The sequence below is a fragment of the Panulirus ornatus genome, chromosome 2 (assembly GCF_036320965.1).
Source record: "Panulirus ornatus isolate Po-2019 chromosome 2, ASM3632096v1, whole genome shotgun sequence".
Classification (NCBI taxonomy): Eukaryota; Metazoa; Arthropoda; class Malacostraca; order Decapoda; family Palinuridae; genus Panulirus; species Panulirus ornatus.
This window is the reverse complement of record NC_092225.1, coordinates 83,857,886-83,880,119: the sequence shown is the minus strand read 5'-3', so window position 1 is coordinate 83,880,119 and position 22,234 is coordinate 83,857,886. Positions and strand designations below refer to the sequence as shown.

Below are 22,234 nucleotides of genomic sequence, written 5' to 3'. Positions count from 1 at the left end.
GTTTCTCCTTACCTGGTTGATCCTGCCAGTAGTCATATGCTTGTCTCAAAGATTAAGCCATGCATGTGTAAGTACAAGCTGACTTAAGGCAAACCCGCGAATGGCTCATTAAATCAGCTATAATTCACTGGATCTGTACACCCACTTACTTGGATAACTGTGGTAATTCTAGAGCTAATACATGCATCACGTCTCTGACCGCAAGGGACGAGCACTTTTATTAGTTCAAACAAATGAGTGATTACAATGCATGAGTGGTCAATGTGACACCTGAGGGCATAATTTGGAAGCATGAACTACCCATTGTGAATGAAAATGGTTTACAGCTTGTGGAAGCTGTGCTAAAAAAGGAATGATGCTTAGGAATACCTGGCTTGAAAAGAGGGATATACAGATAGTATAAGTGGGTGAGTGGGATTAATGGTAAGTGGACATTAATAGATTATGTACTAACTGACAAGCTTGTTAAAAAGAGACTTTTGGAAGTACATGTGCTAAAAGGAGTAGCTGGTTGGATGGTGGATGCAAGGGTGAAAGTTTTTGGGTTTAGAAAAAGAGGAAATGATATGAGTGGGATGAGTGTGGTGAAAAGTGAGTAACTTTGAAAAAGAAGCTAGTGTGAAGAGATACCAGGAGAATTGTGTAAAGAATGGCATGAGTGAGAGTCAATGAAACTTTGGGAATTGTTAAGGATTAGAGAGTACTTAGAGACACACTGCTTACATGTGAGAAAGAAATGTGTATCAAGCAGAAGATGGGATGTGGTCGTATGAGAAAGGTTAGTTGGTGGATGAGGAAGGTGAGCTGACAGTGAAACAGAAAAGTAAGGTGTATGAGCATTACCTGCAGACAAGGAGTGTTACTGATTGGAAAATGCAGAAGAGGAAATGGAAAGCCAAGAGGATGGTGCAAGGGCTGAAAAGGAGGGTAAATGAGAATTTGGGTGAAATAATATTGGCAACCTTCAGGGAGAAAATGAAAATATCTTGAAAGGAGGTGAATAGCAAGAGGAGAACAAAAGCACAAATGTGAACATCAGTCAAGGGAATAGATGGGGAAGTGGTAAGAAGAAAAGAAGAGGAAGAAGAAATGGAGTGAGTATTGTGAAGGACTGCTGAATGTGTTAGATGATAGTGTGGCAGATGTAGAGTGTCTAGGATATGGAAGTATGTGAATCATGATGGTCATAGCAAGTGATTTGATGAAAAGAAAAGAGGTGGTGAAAGCCTTGCATAAGTTGAGGTGTGGTAAAGTGGCTGGAGTGGATAGGATTGCAGTAAAATTTCTCAAAAAAGGGGGTGACAGTGTTGATAATTGGTCTGTTAGGTTTTCTATGTATGTATGGCTTAAAACAAAGGGCCATAGGGTTGTTGGAATGCCTGTCTAATTCCATTATATAAAGGCATTCCAGGGGCATAAATATTTCAAGTATACCTGGTAAGTTGTAAGGAATAGTGGTGATTGAGAGGGTGGTGGTATACACAGAGCATCAGACTAGGAAAGAACAAAGAGTGTGGATTAGGTTTTTGCTGTGAAGACTCCATGTGAAATTTTATGGATCTAAGAAAGCATTTGATAGGTTCAACAGGGATGCTTCGTGGAAGGTGTTAGAAATATATGGTGTGTGAGGAAAGCTATCAGAAGTAGTGAGAAGTTTCTGTCCAGACAGTAAGGCATATGCACTAGTAGGAAGAGAAGAGAGTAAGTGGTTTCAGATGAAGGTGGGTCTACAGGAAAAGTGAGTGGTGTCACTATGGCTGTTTAATCTAGTAATGGTTGGAATGAGGGTCTAAGAGAGACAGGCAGGTCTGCAGTCTGCTGGGATGGGGTTGTGGGGTGGGCTAAGAAGAGAGGCAGTTGCTGTTTACTGATGATACGGCTGAGATTGATATATGCTAAAGATAAGTACTAGAATCACTAGGAAGGGGAATATGAGTTAAGCATGCAAAATGGAATCATCATCACACAAGTAAACAGGGTTAGAGGTAGAAGAAAGGGAGCTGGCAATAAGATAGAACTCAAAGGATCACCATTGTTAATAAGATAGGAGGGGGAAGTAGCATCATTAATGACTACAGCAGTGGAATCACCAGAAAGGGAACTATGTGTGAGGGAAAAGCGAGAAGTAGAAAAACAATGGATGGGAGTTTAGAAAGCAGGGACTTATGCCATACCATGTCAAATGCCTTGGATATGTCGTAGGAAAAAGTTTCATCAAAATCCATAAAGAAGGAGAACCAGAGGTGAGTCATATCGGGAAGATCACCAAGCGCTGGAAAACCCATACTGGTAATCAGAAAGAAGGGAATGGGATGATAAGTGTTAAGAAAAACAGAGTAAAGAAGAGTTTCAAAGACTTTGGAGATAGCAAAGGGACAGTATGGGGAAGAGTCAGAGTTTTCTCTATCCACAAGGATGGCCTGTACCAAAAAATACTTCCAAGAGGAAGAAAAGGTCTGAGTTTTCAGACAGGCAAAATATGCAAACAATGATCAGAGCTACCTTAGAAATACATTCTTTTAGGAATTGAAGTGGTTTGCCACCTGGGACATCAGCCTTTTCCACCTGGAGCCAGCAGAGTACTTAGATTACCTTGTATGATGGAAATGTGCAAGATGGCTTAGGTTCGAGTGGGAAAAGATGGAATCAGAGAATTGAAAGCAAAATTTTCCAAAGCTGAAGTGGACTACAATTAGGTATAAAAAATAGTGGCTTTAGAGGTTGAAGAGTTAGCTATATGATGATCAGATCTGCAGAGAGATGCAAAGGATGAATTACAGTTATTAGAGATACTTTTGGTTAAAGATCAGTTAAATTTGTCAGTAGAAGTCGGCAGTCAAATCATCACACATTCTTTTTTTATGAAGGTGTGCTTGATTCTACAAGGAACAGCTTTGCAGAGATTCCAAGAAGAAATGAAAACAGAGTGAGTTTCTGGAAGGGAAGAGTTTCATGGTCTGAAATGCTTTGTCCCTGATGCAACAGGCACCAGAGCAGGAGTAATCAAACCATGATTGGGGAAGAAAGATTTGGTAGAAGATGGAGTGCAGGACTCCATCCCAGCTAAGATAATCACTGCTGCATTCAGCACAACACAAAGCATCCTGACTAAGGAAAGTCAGTAAAGAAGCTGCCCAGTGGTGACCGTTGACCAGGATAAGGCCAGTGGAGGACAAGATACGACAGGCAAGGAAAAGGCTAGCACAGGAGTGAACTGCGTCAGACAAGGATGAGCTTAGCAGGGGACTGAGCTGTGACACAGTAGGATAAGGCTAGCAGCAGACTGAGCTATGACACACTGGGATAAAGACAGCAGAAGACTGAGCTGTGACAAACTAGGATGAGGCTAGCAGAAGACTGAGTTGTTATAGACAAGGATGAGGCTAGTAGAGGACTGAGCTATGACAGACTAGACTAGGATGAGGCTACCAGAGGAAGTAAACTGAGACCGACCCAGCTGAGGCTAACAAAAAGGTAAACTGAGACTGACCAAACTGAAACTAACAAAAAAGTACACCGATACTGACCAAACTGAAGCTAACAGAGTGGTAAACTGAGACTGACTTGAGTAAAGCCTAAGGGAAAATAAGTTGAGACTAACCACACTGAGACCAGCATAAGGGTTAGGCTGATACTGACCGGTATGAGGCTTTGTCCACGCCTCCAGCAGGTAGGGTTGAAAGTGCCGGTGTGGGTAGTCCTCTGGAAGTAGTCAAACTGATTCTTCCAGTCATAGTTCATGAGCCTCCACTCAAGGGTCTTGCCAGCCAGTTCAATTGGCCGTCGAATTTTGATGGGATCCGAGTTGCTGCAGACAAAGGGATGTCCAGAGGTCATGATGAAAATGTCTCTCGCACAAATATCATATACTGAATTAACTCATGGAATCAATTTACTGTAACCTCATTCAAAGATATTTCCTAGAAGTCTTTCACAGAATCATTTTACATAAATGGATCTCAATTTTTCTCCCATAAAAATATTATGAAATTGTCTCCCAGATATACCTATCCTTGAAACATCTTATGGACACATATTGTAAATATCTCAAGAAGAAATATCTCATACAGGTTGCAGGAAAACACAGCTTATACATATAACATGAAACATCTCCCATAAAAATATTTCATTTGATACAAAATCATCTATAAGGAGCAAATTTCTCACAAAAAACCCTCGTGCATATTCATTTACATTTTTCTAACTCCGGATTAAGTAAAACTGATATTGGATTTTATCCTCTTTTTCAAACCCCGCACCTTCCTCTTGACCCCCTGCTGCTTTCACTTATACATCTCCAAATCAATTGCACTCCTTTCCTGGAAGTACAACCCATAAACCTTTCTTTTGTCTTCACTAGCAACTTTACTTCAGCATTCCACCACTTACTATCCTTTCTCACTGCCCACTTCCCACCTTATGCATGCCATTCACTTCTCTTGCACATGCCAGCACTTCTTCCCCAAATACATCCCATTCCTGACCTACTTCTCTAGCTTTGTTTACACTCACTTTCTGCCATTCCAAACAATCTCTTCTAGTATTTCTTCACATAAGTTTCTTTCCCATGCTCACATACTTTAACCACTCTTCTTTCCCATATTGTTTCCTCTTTTCTGAAAACCTCTGAGAATCTTCATCTCCACACGGTAATGATAAAACATCCCACCAGATGCCCTTCTCAGCACATTCACATCCAAAAGTTCTTCTTTTGCATGCCTATCAAATAGTATGTAAACAAATAATGCTTGCAGACCATGTTTACAAACTATTCATTATTTCCATTCACCTTACTGAACACCCATGCCCCAAATTACACCCTCAAACATGAGGCTGAAACCTCCTCTCCTTTTATACTTTTCCAAAAAAAGGAATAGGGAAAGGGGTCAGTGAGGATTTTTCTCTCTAAGGCTCAATCATCTGTTCTTAACACTACCTAGCTAGATACTGAGTGTGAATGAATGTGGCCTTGTTGTCTTTTCCTAGCACTACCTCATGTGCGCGCAGAGGGAGGGGGGTCAAATTTCACGTCTGGCGGGGTGGCGACGGGAATGGATGAAAGCAACCAGTATGGATATGTACATGTGTATATATGTATAGGTCTGTGTATGTATATGTATGTATACGATGAAATGTATAGGTATGTATATGTGAGTGTGATATATACATATATGTTTTGGAAAGAGGTAAATAAAGTGCGTAAGACATGAGAACAAATGGGAACAACGGTGAAGGGGGCTAATGGGGAGGTAATAACAAGTAGTGGTGAAGTGAGAAGGAGATGGGGTAAGCATTTTGAAGGTCTGTTGAATGTGTTAGATGATACAGTGGCAGATAAAGGGTGTTTTGGTTGAGGAGGTGTGCGAAGTGAGAGGGTCAGGGAGAATGATCTGGTAAACTGAGATGAGGTAGTGAAAGCTTTGCGGAAGAGGAAAGCCAGCAAGGCGGCGGGTTTGGATGATATTGCAGTGGAATTTATATATATATATATATATATATATATATATATATATATATATATATATATTTTATTCTATTTTATTTTGCTTTGTTGCTATCTCCCGCATTTGCGAGGTAGCGCAAGGAAACAGAAGAAAGAAATGGCCCAACCCACCCCCATACACATGTATATACACATGTCCACACACGCAAATATACATACCTATACATCTCAATGTACACATATATATACACACACAGACACATACATATATACCCATGCACACAATTCACACTGTCTGCCTTTATTCATTCCCATCGCCACCTCGCCACACATGGAATACCATCCCCCTCCCCCCTCAAGTGTGCGAGGTAGCGCTAGGAAAAGATAACAAAAGCCCCATTCGTTCACACTCAGTCTCCAGCTGTCATGCAATAATGCCCGAAACCACAGCTCCCTTTCCACATTCAGGCCCCACACAACTTTCCATGGTTTACCCCAGACGCTTCACATGCCCTGATTCAATCCACTGACAGCACTTCAACCCCGGTATACCACATCGATCCAATTCACTCTATTCCTTGCCCGCCTTTCACCCTCCTGCATGTTCAGGCCCCGATCACTCAAAATCTTTTTCACTCCATCTTTCCACCTCCAATTTGGTCTCCCACTTCTCCTCGTTCCCTCCACCTCCGACACATATATCCTCTTGGTCAATCTTTCCTCACTCATTCTCTCCATGTGCCCAAACCATTTCAAAACACCCTCTTCTGCTCTCTCAACCATGCCCTTTTTATTTCCACACATCTCTCTTACCCTTACATTACTTACTCGATCAAACCACCTCACACCACACATTGTCCTCAAACATCTCATTTCCAGCACATCCACCCTCCTGTGCATAACTCTATCCATAGCCCACGCCTCGCAACCATACAACATTGTTGGAACCACTATTCCTTCAAACATACCCATTTTTGCTTTCCGAGATAATGTTCTCGACTTCCACACATTCTTCAATGCTCCCAGGATTTTCGCCCCCTCCCCCACCCTATGATTCACTTCTGCTTCCATGGTTCCATCCGCTGCCAGATCCACTCCCAGATATCTAAAACACTTTACTTCCTCCAGTTTTTCTCCATTCAAGCTTACCTCCAAATTGACTTGAACCTCAACCCTACTGTACCTAACAACCTTGCTCTTATTCACATTTACTCTTAACTTTCTTCTTTCACACACTTTACCAAACTCAGTAACCAGCTTTTGCAGTTTCTCACATGAATCAGCCACCAGCGCTGTATCATCAGCGAACAACAACTGACTCACTTCCCAAGCTCTCTCATCCACAACAAACTTCATACTTGCCCCTCTTTCCAAAACTCTTGCATTCACCTCCCTAACAACCCCATCCATAAACAAATTAAACAACCATGGAGACATCACACACCCCTGCCGCAAACCTACATTCACTGAGAACCAATCACTTTCCTCTCTTCCTACATGTACACATGCCTTACATCCTCAATAAAAACTTTTCACTGCTTCTAACAACTTGCCTCCCACACCATATATTCTTAATACCTTCCACAGAGCATCTCTATCAACTCTATCATATGCCTTCTCCAGATCCATAAATGCTACATACAAATCCATTTGCTTTTCTAAGTATTTCTCACATACATTCTTCAAAGCAAACACCTGATCCACACATCCTCTACCACTTCTGAAACCACACTGCTCTTCCCCAATCTGATGCTCTGTACATGCCTTCACACTCTCAATCAATACCCTCCCATATAATTTCCCAGGAATACTCAACAAACTTATACCTCTGTAATTTGAGCACTCACTCTTATCCCCTTTGCCTTTGTACAATGGCACTATGCACGCATATATATATATATATATATATATATATATATATATATATATATATATATATATATATATATATATATATATATATATATATATATATATATATATATATATTTTTGCTTTGTCGCTGTCTCCCGCGTTTGCAAGGTAGCGCAAGGAAGCAGACGAAAGAAATGGCCCAACCCACCCCCATACACATGTATATACATACGTCCACACATGCAAATATACATACCTACACAGCTTTCCATGGTTTACCCCAGATGCTTTACATGCCCTGATTCAATCCACTGACAAATGGATTAGTATGTAGCATTTATGGATCTGGAGAAGGCATATGATAGAGTTGATAGAGATGCTCTATGGAAGGTACTAAGAATATATTGTGTGTGAGGTAAGTTGTTAGAAGCAGTGAAAAGTTTTTATCGAGGATGAAAGGCATGTGTACGTGAATAAGAGCAAGGTTATTAGGTACAGTAGGGTTGAGGGTCAAGTCAATTGGGAGGTGAGTTTGAATGGAGAAAAACTGGAGGAAGTGAAGTGTTTTAGATATCTGGGAGTGGATCTTGGCAGCGGATGGAACCATGGAAGCGGAAGTGGATCATAGGGTGGGGGAGGGGGCGAAAATTCTGGGGGCCTTGAAGAATGTGTGGAAGTCGAGAACATTATCTCGGAAAGCAAAAATGGGTATGTTTGAAGGAATAGTGGTTCCAACAATGTTGTATGGTTGCGAGGCGTGGGCTATGGATAGAGTTGTGCGCAGGAGGATGGATGTGCTGGAAATGAGATGTTTGAGGACAATGTGTGGTGTGAGGTGGTTTGATCGAGTGAGTAACGTAAGGGTAAGAGAGATGTGTGGAAATAAAAAGAGCGTGGTTGAGAGAGCAGAAGAGGGTGTTTTGAAGTGGTTTGGGCACATGGAGAGGATGAGTGAGGAAAGATTGACCAAGAGGATATATGTGTCGGAGGTGGAGGGAACAAGGAGAAGAGGGAGACCAAATTGGAGGTGGAAAGATGGAGTGAAAAAGATTTTGTGAGATCGGGGCCTGAACATGCAGGAGGGTGAAAGGAGGGCAAGGAATAGAGTGAATTGGAGCGATGTGGTATACTGGGGTTGACGTGCTGTCAGTGGATTGAATCAAGGCATGTGAAGCATCTGGGGTAAGCCATGGAATGCTGTGTAGGTATGTATATTTGCGTGTGTGGACATATGTATATACATGTGTATGGGGGGGTTGGGCCATTTCTTTCGTCTGTTTCCTTGCGCTACCTCGCAAACGCGGGAGACAGCGACAAAGTATAAAAAAAAAAAAATATATATATATATATATATATATATATATATATATATATATATATATATATATTCCCTGGGGATAGAGGAGAAAGAATACTTCCCACGTATTCCCTGCGTGTCGTAGAAGGCGACTAAAAGGGGAGGGAGCGGGGGGCTGGAAATCCTCCCCTCTCGTTTTTTTTTAATTTTCCAAAAGAAGGAACAGAGAATTGGGCCAGGTGAGGGTATTCCCTCAAAGGCCCAGTCCTCTGTTCTTAACGCTACCTCGCTAATGCGGGAAATGGCGAATAGTTTGAAAGAAAAAAGATATATATATATATATATATATATATATATATATATATATATATATATATATATATATATATATATATATATATATCGCTACCTCGCTATCGCGGGAAATAGCGAATAGTATGAAAAAAAAATATATATATATCCCTGGGGATAGGGAGAAAGAATACTTCCCACGTATTCCCTGCGTGTCGTAGAAGGCGACTAAAAGGGGAGGGAGCGGGGGGCTGGATATCCTCCCCTCTTTTTTTTTTTAACTTTCCAAGAAAAGGAACAGAGAAGGGGGCCAGGTGAGGATATTCCCTCAGAGGCCCAGTCCTCTGTTCTTAACGCTACCTTGCTAATGCGGGAAATGGGGAATAGTTTGAAAGAAAAAGAAAGAAAAAAATATATATCTCTCCCTGGGGATAGGGGAGAAAGAATACTTCCCACGTATTCCCTGCGTGTCGTAGAAGGCGACTAAAAGGGAAGGGAGCGGGGGGCTGGAAATCCTACCCTCTCGTTTTTTTTTTTTAATTTTCCAAAAGAAGGAACAGAGAAGGGGGCCAGGTGAGGATATTCCCTCAAAGGTCCAGTCCTCTGTTCTCAACGCTACCTCGCTAACTCGGGAAATGGCGAATAGTATGAAAGAAAGATGTATATATATATATATATCATCCCTGGGGATAGGGGAGAAAGAATACTTCCCACATATTCCCTGCGTGTTAAAGAAGGTGACTGAAGGGGAGGGAGTGGGAGGCTGGAAATCCTCCTGTCCTGTTTTTTAATTTTCCTAAAAAAAGGAACAAAGGGACCAATTGGGGATATTCCCTCTAAGGCTCAGTCCTCTGTTCTCAACGCTACCTAGCTAACATGGGAAATGGCTGAAGGATGGATGAAGGCAGCAAGTATGGATATGTACATTTATGTGTGTGTATGTATATATGTACATGTCTGTGTTTCTATATGTATACGTAGAAATGTATATGTATGTATATGTGCGTGGGTGGGCATTTATGTACATACATGTGTATGTGGGTGGGTTGGGCCATTCCTTGTCTGTTTTCTTGCGCTACCTCGCTAACGCAAGAGACGGTGGTTAAGTATAATACTGAAAAAAAATTATATATATTTTATTATACTTAGTCGCTGTCTTCCGTGTTGGCAAGGTAGTGCAAGGAAATAGACGAAAGGATGGCCCAACTCACCCAAATACACATGTATGTAATAAACACCCTCACATGCATATATACATACCAATACATTTCAACGTATACGTAGATATACATACACAGACATATACAAATATACACATGTACATATTCATACTTGCTGCCTTCATCCATTCCTGTCACCACCCACCACACATGAAATAGCACCCCCCTCCTCCTGTGTGCGTGCCAGATAGTGCTACAAAAAGACAACAAAGGCCACATTTGTTCACACTCAGTCTCTAGCTGTCATGTGTAATGCACCAAAACCACAGCTCCCTTTCCACATCCAGGCCCCACAAAACTTTCCATGGTTTACCCCAAACGCTTCACATGCCCTGGTTCATTCCACTGACAGCACATCGACCCTGGTACACCACATCGTTCCTAATCACTCTATTTCTTGCATGCCTTTCACCCTCCTGTATGTTCAGGCCCCAATCACTCAAAATCTTTTTCACTCCATCCTTCCACCTCCAATTTGGTCTCCCACTTCTCCTCATTCCCTCTACCTCTGACACATATATCCTCTTTGTCAATCTTTCCTCATTCATTCTCTCTATATGACCAAACCATTTCAACACACCCTCTTCTGCTCTCTCAACCACACTCATTTTTTACCACACATCTCTCTTATCCTTTCATTACTTACTCGATCAAACCACCTCACACCACATGTTGTCCTCAAAAATTTCATTTCCAACACATCCACCCTTCTCCTCACAGCCCTATCTATAGCCCATGCCTTGCAACCATATAACATTGTTGGAACCACTATTCCTTCAAACATACCCATTTTTGCTCTCTGAGATAACATTCTCGCCTTCCACACATTCTTCAATGCTCCCAGAACCTTCAACCCCTCCCCCACTCTGTGACTCACTTCCATTTCCATGGTTCCATCCACTGCTAAATCCACTCCCAAATATCTAAAACACTTCACTTTCTTCAAATTTTCTCTATTCAAACATACCTCCCAATTAACTTGTGCCTCAACCCTACTGAACCTAATAACCTTCTCTTATTCACATTTACTCTCAGCTTCCTTCTTTCACACACTTTACCACATTCAGTCACCAATTCTGCAGTTTCTCACCAGAATCAGCTACCAACACTGTATCATCAGCAAACAACAACTGACTCACTTCCCAAGCCCTTCCATCCACAACAGACTGCATACTTGCCCCTCTCTCCAAATTTCTTGCATTCACCTCCCGAACCACCCCATCCATAAACAAATTAAACAACCTTGGAGACATTACGCACCCCTGCCGCAAACTGACATTCACTGGGAACCAATCACTTTCCTCTCTTCCTACTCGTATAGATGCCTTATATCCTTGGTAAAAACTTTTTGCTGCTTCTAACAATTTACTTCCCACACCATATACTCTTAATACCTTCCACAAAGCATCTCTATCAACCCTATCATATGCCTTCTCCAAATCCATAAATGTTACATACAAATCCATCTGTTTTTCTAAGCATTTCTCACATACATTCCTCAAAGCAAACACCTGATCCACACATCCTCTACCACTTCTGAAACCATACAGCTCTTCCCCAGGCTGATGCTCTGTACATGCCTTTACCCTCTCAATCAATACCCTCCCATATAATTTCCCAGGAATACTCAACAAACTTATACTTCTGTAATTTGAACACTCACCTTTATCCCCTTTGTCTTAGTACAATGGCACTATGCATGCATTCCGCCAATCCTCAGGCACTTCACCACAAACCATACATACACTGATTACCCTTACCAACCAGTCAACAACACAGTCACCCCCTTTTTTAATAAATTCCATTGCAATACCATCCAAACCCGCTGCCTTGCTGGCTTTCATCTTCCGCAAAGATTTCACTACCTCTTCTCTGTCTACCAAACCATTCTCCCTGACCCTCTCACTTCACACACCACCTTGACCAAAACACCCTATATCTGCCACTCTATCATCAAACACACTCAACAAACCTTCAAAATACTCACTCCATCTTCTCACTAGCCCCCTTCATCAACATTTCCATTTGTTCTCTTGTCTTAGGCACTTTATTTACCTCCTTCCAAAACATTTTTTTATTCTCCCTAAAATCTAATGATATGCTTGTATCTACATTGGTGCCATGGACAAAATATTCTTACATCTCACAGGAAAGATAAAGTAAAATACTTCAAGCTTTCTTGTTTACATATCTCTCCAGGTGAGGATAGGTTCCATGAAATTATTGAATAGGTTACTCTTCCACCCACAGTTATAAGATGCTAGAGCAATTTTCAACTAGTGACATTAAAAGTCATCAACCTTATACAATCCATCATCTACAGGCCCCAATCTCTCAAAGTCTTTTTCACTCCATCCTTCCACCTCCAATTTGGTCTCCCAATTCTCCTCATTCCCTCTACCTCTGACACATATATCCTCTTTGTCAATCTTTCCTCACTCATTCTCTCCATATGACCAAACCATTTCAACACATTATTCTATAAATATACATTCTGATTCCATCCTGGACTTATAAATAGTTTTAGCAGTATTCCAATCAACCCTGAGGTTTTCATTACATAAATGTACAAAAACAAAGCACTTGAATCATTTCCAGTTTTAACATTATATTTGTGTTGGCTTTTTCATTCTTTGATTTTTTCCAACTTTTATGCATATTTGCAAAGTTTTTGCTTGGAGTCATACACTGATATCCATAGGTAGAGTGTTTAAAATCAGCATGTTTTTTTTATCTATTTATTTATCATTTATTTTGCTTTGTCGCTGTCTCCTGCGTTAGCGAGGTAGCGCAAGGAAACAGACGAAAGAATGGCCCAACCCACCCACATACACATGCATATACATACATGCCCACACACGCATATATACATACCTATACATCTCAACGTATACATATATATACACACACACACACATACATATATACACATGTACATAATTCATACTGTCTGCCTTTATTCATTCCCATCGCCACCTCGCCACACATGGAATAACATCCCCCTCCCCCCTCATGTGTGCGAGGTAGTGCTAGGAAAAGACAACAAAGGCCCCATTCGTTCACACTCAGTCGCTAGCTGTCATGCAATAATGCCCGAAACCACAGCTCCCTTTCCACATCCAGGCCCCACACAACTTTCCATGGTTTACCCCAGGCGCTTCACATGCCCTGGTTCAATCCATTGACAGCACGTCGACCCCAGTATACCACATCGTTCCAATTCACTCTATTCCTTGCACACCTTTCACCCTCCTGCATGTTCAGGCCCCGATCACTCAAAATCTTTTTCACTCCATCTTTCCACCTCCAATTTGGTCTCCCACTTCTCCTTGTTCCCTCCACCTCTGACACGTATATCCTCTTTGTCAATCTTTCCTCACTCATTCTCTCCATGTGACCAAACCATTTCAAAACACCCTCTTCTTCTCTCTCAACCACACTCTTTTTATTACCACACATCTCTCTTACCCTATTATTACTTACTCGATCAAACAACCTCACACCACATACTGTCCTCAAACATCTCATTTCCAGCACATCCACCCTCCTGCGCACAACTCTATCCATAGCCCACGCCTCGCAACCATACAACATTAATGGAACCACTATTCCTTCAAACATACCCATTTTTGCTTTCCGAGATAATGTTCTCGAATTCCACACATTCTTCAAGGCTCCCAGAATTTTCGCCCCCTCCCCCACTCTATGATTCACTTCTGCTTCCATGGTTCCATCTGCTGCCAAATCCACTCCCAGATGTCTAAAACACTTCACTTCCTCCAGTTTTTCTCCATTCAAACTTACCTCCCAATTGACTTGACCCTCAACCCTACTGTACCTAATAACTCTTAACTTTCTTCTTTCACACACTTTACCAAACTCAGTCACCAGCTTCTGCAGTTTCTCACATGAATCAGCCACCAGCACTGTATCATCAGCGAACAACAATTTTTTTTTTTTTTTTTTTTTGCTTTGTCGCTGTCTCCCGCGTTTGTGAGGTAGCGCAAGGAAACAGACGAAAGAAATGGCCCAACCCACCCCCATACACATGTGTATACATACATCCACACACGCAAATATACATACCTACACAGCTTTCCATGGTTTACCCCAGACGCTTCACATGCCCTGATTCAATCCACTGACAGCACGTCAACCCCGGTATACCACATCAATCCAATTCACTCTATTCCTTGCCCTCCTTTCACCCTCCTGCATGTTCAGGCCCCGATCACACAAAATCTTTTTCACTCCATCTTTCCACCTTCAATTTGGTCTCCCACTTCCCCTCGTTCCCTCCACCTCCGACACATATATCCTCTTGGTCAATCTTTCCTCACTCATTCTCTCCATGTGCCCAAACCATTTCAAAACACCCTCTTCTGCTCTCTCAACCACGCTCTTTTTATTTCCACACATCTCTCTTACCCTTACGTTACTTACTCGATCAAACCACCTCACACCACACATTGTCCTCAAACATCTTATTTCCAGCACATCCATCCTCCTGCGCACAACTCTATCCATAGCCCACACCTCGCAACCATACAACATTGTTGGAACCACTATTCCTTCAAACATACCCATTTTTGCTTTCCGAGATAATGTTCTCGACTTCCACACATTCTTCAAGGCTCCCAGGATTTTCGCCCCCTCCCCCACCCTATGATCCACTTCCGCTTCCATGGTTCCATCCGCTGCCAGATCCACTCCCAGATATCTAAAACACTTCACTTCCTCCAGTTTTTCTCCATTCAAACTTACCTCCCAATTGATTTGACACTCAACCCTACTGTACCTAATAACCTTGCTCTTATTCACATTTACTCTTAACTTTCTTCTTTCACACACTTTACCAAACTCAGTCACCAGCTTCTGCAGTTTCTCACATGAATCAGCCACCAGCGCTGTATCATCAGCGAACAACAACTGACTCACTTCCCAAGCTCTCTCATCCCCAACAGACTTCATACTTGCCCCTCGTTCCATATATATATATATATATATATATATATTTTTTTTTTTTTTTTTTTTTTATACTTTGTCGCTGTCTCCCGCGTTTGCGAGGTAGCGCAAGGAAACAGACGAAAGAAATGGCCCAACCCCCCCCCCCATACACATGTACATACACACGTCCACACACGCAAATATACATACCTACACAGCTTTCCATGGTTTACCCCAGACGCTTCACATGCCTTGCTTCAATCCACTGACAGCACGTCAACCCCTGTATACCACATGACTCCAATTCACTCTATTTCTTGCCCTCCTTTCACCCTCCTGCATGTTCAGGCCCCGATCACACAAAATCTTTTTCACTCCATCTTTCCACCTCCAATTTGGTCTCCCTCTTCTCCTTGTTCCCTCCACCTCCGACACATATATCCTCTTGGTCAATCTCTCCTCACTCATTCTCTCCATGTGCCCAAACCATTTCAAAACACCCTCTTCTGCTCTCTCAACCACGCTCTTTTTATTTCCACACATCTCTCTTACCCTTACGTTACTTACTCGATCAAACCACCTCACACCACACATTGTCCTCAAACATCTCATTTCCAGCACATCCATCCTCCTGCGCACATCTCTATCCATAGCCCACGCCTCGCAACCATACAACATTGTTGGAACCACTATTCCCTCAAACATACCCATTTTTGCTTTCCGAGATAGTGTTCTCGACTTCCACACATTTTTCAAGGCTCCCAAAATTTTCGCCCCCTCCCCCACCCTATGATCCACTTCCGCTTCCATGGTTCCATCCGCTGACAGATCCACTCCCAGATATCTAAAACACTTCACTTCCTCCAGTTTTTCTCCATTCAAACTCACCTCCCAATTGACTTGACCCTCACCCCTACTGTACCTAATAACCTTGCTCTTATTCACATTTACTCTCAACTTTCTTCTTCCACACACTTTACCAAACTCAGTCACCAGCTTCTGCAGTTTCTCACATGAATCAGCCACCAGCGCTGTATCATCAGCGAACAACAACTGACTCACTTCCCAAGCTCTCTCATCCCCAACAGACTTCATACTTGCCCCTCTTTCCAGGACTCTTGCATTTACCTCCCTTACAACCCCATCCATAAACAAATTAAACAACCATGGAGACATCACACACCCCTGCCGCAAACCTACATTCACTGAGAACCAATCACTTTCCTCTCTTCCTACACGTACACATGCCTTACATCCTTATATATATATATATATACATATATACTGGGCCATTCTTTCGTCTGTTTCCTTGTGCTACTTCGCTGATGCGGGAGACAGCGACAAAGTAAATATATATATATATATATATATATATATATATATATATATATATATATATCTTTTTTTTTTTTGACGCTGTCTCCCGCATTTGCAAGGTAGCGCAAAATATTGTTTTTTCGTTGTCTTCTACTACTCTTCAATGAATTTCATTTTTCAGGTCCCTAGGACCTGGATTAGTTATGCAACAGGTGGCTGAGATGCTTCATGGCTTTCTAACTTTGCTAGTGTAGAATCTGGGGCTGTCTAAGTGCCTATAGCTGAGGAGAGGGACTGCTTCAATGGGTGTAGATGTTGGGTAAAAAACAAATACTTCTTGATTCATTGTCTCATAAATCTTAGTGAAACTTTGAGCAAATGTTGAGAAAATTTTCAAAGTACTGTCCTTGAATCCTTGAGTCATTATCCCCTGAAACCTTTATAATCTTTGTGATAGAATTTGAGCATGGAATCTGATATAGTAAAAGTGAATTACTCCAGATGCATGCAATTCACAATTAGGTGAGTTGTACACCAATGGAGATGTAAAATGCGTTTCTTATGCCTTAGAAAGGTGAAACTTGACACGAAGTCATTCTTTGATGCACAAGTCCATCATGCTGTGAATACTTAATCCACATAAGTCAAAGCGTTTGAGGACCTAAGGGAAGATAAAGCGCTATGGGCTGAGAGGAGGACTGAACAAATTATCAATATAAGTGGCACGTATGCAGCTGATGATAAATCATCACTCCTTGATTACTTAACAAACACAAGCAAATATCCTTGTGCTGCAAGTGTGCTGAGGAATGTAGAAGTGTAGGTGTAGAGGTGTGATGAAATATAGAAGGATGGAGGTGCAGCAATGTGTTTTGGGGTGGAGGTGTGGAAGGGTGTGCAGACTGGATGTCGGAATGGGGACAGGAAAGTGATGAGATGTGCAAGGATAAAGGTGTGGAGAAATAAACATGGTTGAAGGTGTAAGGAGGTGAGCAGGGTTGAAGGTAAAGGAAAAAGTGCAGGACTTGAAGGTTATAAGGAGGTGTGCAGGGGTGAAGGTATAAGGAAGTGTGCAAGACTGAAGGTGTAAGGAGGGTTGCAGAGGCGAAAGTCTAGGGAAATGTGTAGGGTTGAAAGTATATGTGTAAACACAGTGGAGATACTCACGCAGACAACTCCTGGATGCCAAGGGAATGAAGCACAGTGTTGAGGGAGGGCCTGGAGTGGCAAAGGGAAAGGTCTACCATGGGCCAGTAGAACAGGAAGGAGAGACACATCTCATCTCGCGTTTCAAACCCTCCTAGGGTGATAGATGACCGCTCGCGGCTGTTGTAGGTGCACTCCCCTATAAGGTGGTCACCCTGAAGGAGCAGAAAGAGGTGGTTAGATAATGTAGGTGCACACCCCTATCAGGTGGTTACTCTGAGGAGCACATAGAGACAGTTAGACGGTGGTGTTATTACCTAACAGACAGTCTTCAAAAGCATTTAATGAAGTCAATTCTAAAATGTTATTTATCATTCATAATCTAAGCTGAAGGGAGTTTCAAGGAACATTGTGTCACCTGCAGTGCATGATAGTTAACGTGGTAAAATAAGAATGGGTGGAAAGATTGCATGAAAAAATTGGAATATCTGAATTAAGTCCCACGTCCAAGGTTGAAGCTACTTCTAAATGGCATAAAAATCAAACTTCCTAGTTAACAGCTACTTTAATGCACAGCCCACATAGCATGGTGTACTATGTAGCCTGCATAGCATGGTGTACTGTGTAGCCTGCATAGCATGGAAAATTTTGTAGCCAGCACAGCATGGTTTTATTGAGTATCCTGCAAAACATGATGCACTGAGTGGCCTGCAAAGCATGGTGTATTGTGCAGCTTACATAGCATGATGTATTATGTAGGCAACGTAGCACTGTGTATTGTGTGGCCTGCAGAGCATTGTGTGGCCAGCATAGCATGATGTATTATGTATGCAACGTAGCACTGTGTATTGTGTAGCCTGCAAAGCATTGTGTATTGTGTGGCCAGCATAGCACAGTGTGGCCACGTAGCTCTGTGTGTGTTGTAGCCAGCGTAGCATGGTGTGTATTGTGTAGCCTGCATAGCATGGTGTACTATGTAGCCTGCATAGCATGGTGTACTATGTAGCCTGCATAGCATGGTGTACTATGTAGCCTGCATAGCAAAGTGTATATTGTGTAGCCAGAGTAACATGGTGTGTATTACGTAGCCATCATAACGTGCTGTGTATCGTAATACCAGTATAACATGGTGTGATTTGTGTAACCAGCAAAGCATGTACACACTGTGTGTTTAGTATAGGTTGGTATGAAATGTGCAGCCAGAGGAGCATGGTGCGCACTGTATAACCAGCGAAGCATGGTGTGTATTGGGTAGCCTGCATAGCATGGTGTACTATGTAGCCTGCATAGCATGGTGTACTATGTAGCCTGCATAGCAAAGTGTATATTGTGTAGCCAGAGTAACATGGTGTGTATTACGTAGCCATCATAACGTGCTGTGTATCGTAATACCAGTATAACATGGTGTGATTTGTGTAACCAGCAAAGCATGTACACACTGTGTGTTTAGTATAGGTTGGTATGAAATGTGCAGCCAGAGGAGCATGGTGCGCACTGTATAACCAGCGAAGCATGGTGTGTATTGGGTAGCCTGCATAGCATGGTGTACTATGTAGCCTGCATAGCATGGAAAATTTTGTAGCCAGCACAGCATGGTTTATTGAGTATCCTGCAAAACATGATGCACTGAGTGGCCTGCAAAGCATGGTGTATTGTGCAGCTTACATAGCATGATGTATTATGTATGCAACGTAGCACTGTGTATTGTGTAGCCATTACAGCATGGAGTGTATTGTGTATTAAGCATAACATATGGTATATTGTGAGGCCCATGTAGCATGGTGTGTATTGGGTAGCCTGCATAGCATGGTGTACTATGTAGCCTGCATAGCATGGTGTACTATGTAGCCTGCATAGCATGGAAAATTTTGTAGCCAGCACAGCATGGTTTATTGAGTATCCTGCAAAACATGATGCACTGAGTGGCCTGCAAAGCATGGTGTATTGTGCAGCTTACATAGCATGATGTATTATGTATGCAACGTAGCACTGTGTATTGTGTAGCCATTACAGCATGGAGTGTATTGTGTATTAAGCATAACATATGGTATATTGTGAGGCCCATGTAGCATGGTGTGTATTGTGTAGCCATTACAGCATGGAGTGTATTGTGTATTAAGCATAACATATGGTATATTGTGAGGCCCATGTAGCATGGTGTGTATTGGGTAGCCTGCATAGCATGGTGTACTATGTAGCCTGCATAGCATGGTGTACTATGTAGCCTGCATAGCATGGTGTACTATGTAGCCTGCATAGCATGGTGTACTATGTAGCCTGCATAGCAAAGTGTATATTGTGTAGCCAGAGTAACATGGTGTGTATTACGTAGCCATCATAACGTGCTGTGTATCGTAATACCAGTATAACATGGTGTGATTTGTGTAACCAGCAAAGCATGTACACACTGTGTGTTTAGTATAGGTTGGTATGAAATGTGCAGCCAGAGGAGCATGGTGCGCACTGTATAACCAGCGAAGCATGGTGTGTATTGGGTAGCCTGCATAGCATGGAAAATTTTGTAGCCAGCACAGCATGGTTTATTGAGTATCCTGCAAAACATGATGCACTGAGTGGCCTGCAAAGCATGGTGTATTGTGCAGCTTACATAGCATGATGTATTATGTATGCAACGTAGCACTGTGTATTGTGTAGCCATTACAGCATGGAGTGTATTGTGTATTAAGCATAACATATGGTATATTGTGAGGCCCATGTAGCATGGTGTGTATTGGGTAGCCTGCATAGCATGGTGTACTATGTAGCCTGCATAGCATGGTGTACTGTGTAGCCTGCATAGCATGGAAAATTTTGTAGCCAGCACAGCATGGTTTATTGAGTATCCTGCAAAACATGATGCACTGAGTGGCCTGCAAAGCATGGTGTATTGTGCAGCTTACATAGCATGATGTATTATGTATGCAACGTAGCACTGTGTATTGTGTAGCCATTACAGCATGGAGTGTATTGTGTATTAAGCATAACATATGGTATATTGTGAGGCCCATGTAGCATGGTGTGTATTGGGTAGCCTGCATAGCATGGTGTACTATGTAGCCTGCATAGCATGGTGTACTATGTAGCCTGCATAGCATGGTGTACTATGTAGCCTGCATAGCATGGAAAATTTTGTAGCCAGCACAGCATGGTTTATTGAGTATCCTGCAAAACATGATGCACTGAGTGGCCTGCAAAGCATGGTGTATTGTGCAGCTTACATAGCATGATGTATTATGTAGGCAACGTAGCACTGTGTATTGTGTAGCCATTACAGCATGGAGTGTATTGTGTATTAAGCATAACATATGGTATATTGTGAGGCCCATGTAGCATGGTGTGTATTGTGTAGCCATTACAGCATGGAGTGTATTGTGTATTAAGCATAACATATGGTATATTGTGAGGCCCATGTAGCATGGTGTGTATTGGGTAGCCTGCATAGCATGGTGTACTATGTAGCCTGCATAGCATGGTGCATACGATGTGACCTGTGTAGTCAGTATATGGTGTGAATTGCTTAGCCGGCACAGCATGGTGTACATTGTTAAGTCAGTATATCTTACTGTGTACTGTGAAGACAGTGTTGCATGTTATTTATTATGTGGTCATGGTGTGTACTGCGGACACTTGGGTATCACTTGCCCATCGTCCATCTGTCTGTTACTGAGACATACATTAATTTCCAACTTCACCCTGGTCACACCATAAAGAATTATTTCATACTCTCATAAAACCTTATCCAAGATTTCCCAGATGGTAAAGAACCAAATGGGATAAGACCCCTAATCCCTAATTTGGATACTGCTAGGGTTATATCACTTATATAATGAAGATGGATGTGTAACATAACCTATCTTACAACAAAGAAAATATACTCGGGCTATAATCCTAACTTCCACAGAGTTGAATAGCATTCATAGGCTATGATCATAACTACCACATATTTGGAAAACAACTTTATAGTTTCATGACCAATGTATGAAACTGTGTAACTCATGACAGTAGATCGTAAAGGTCCTCTAAATGTCTGCCAAGCTATGCAGGCCACGCAATATAACTGCTATTAACAGTATACACTCGTATCTCTCCTCTGCAGAGAACAGAGTGAAACAAGAGGTCGTTTGTTGCTAAGTCTATTCCCCAAAGAGACACCTAACTCTTAACCTGGTGACTGTGCTAACTGTCTTCCTTCCTTACTGGTTTAGTGTCGACATCTACATAAGAACCCATGATTCACTACCATATGATCATGTTTTTTACCATATAAACATCAAGAGATCTCGCCAGAGATGTGCTTAATAATCCAAGTTGACCATCTCTATACACATAAATGTAATGATTTATAAATTCACTCTATCTCTCTTGATTATTCATCTGTAATGCTGAGGGGTGGATATATAATTCACAGAATGAGAAGTGCGCTGTAAAAATCGAGCTAATTAAAATCGGAACAGATGCCGACTGATGCATAGTCTACATAGTGATAATATCAGTCTATTGTATATGTTCTCTTTTACCTTGATAGTGCTGCCTAATTACACCACTCATTTTGATTGACAAACTGTGTTCTGTTCCATAACGTGCTTAGCTTAACACTTACACTGATCATCACCTGTGGTTTATATATACTTACCTCGACGTTTATTTTTCTATTCTGATTCTTTAGTTTTCAGTACATTAGCCAAACCTTATTCTTCTGCGTAGCCTAATGTGCGATGG

At 41.9% G+C, this 22,234-nt stretch overlaps 1 protein-coding gene across 2 annotated transcripts in view; it reads right to left on the bottom strand.

The window, feature by feature from the left end:
* Window positions 1–22,234, bottom strand: part of LOC139757792 (DBH-like monooxygenase protein 1) — a 798,273-nt gene that overhangs the window by 9,780 nt on the left and 766,259 nt on the right. For both annotated transcript variants that reach the window (XM_071678612.1, XM_071678621.1), the window contains 2 exons: window positions 17,537–17,730; window positions 3,640–3,808 (listed from right to left, as the gene is read on the bottom strand). In XM_071678612.1, the coding sequence (XP_071534713.1) occupies window positions 3,640–3,808; window positions 17,537–17,730 (363 nt within the window). The remainder of the gene's footprint in view (window positions 1–3,639; window positions 3,809–17,536; window positions 17,731–22,234) is intronic.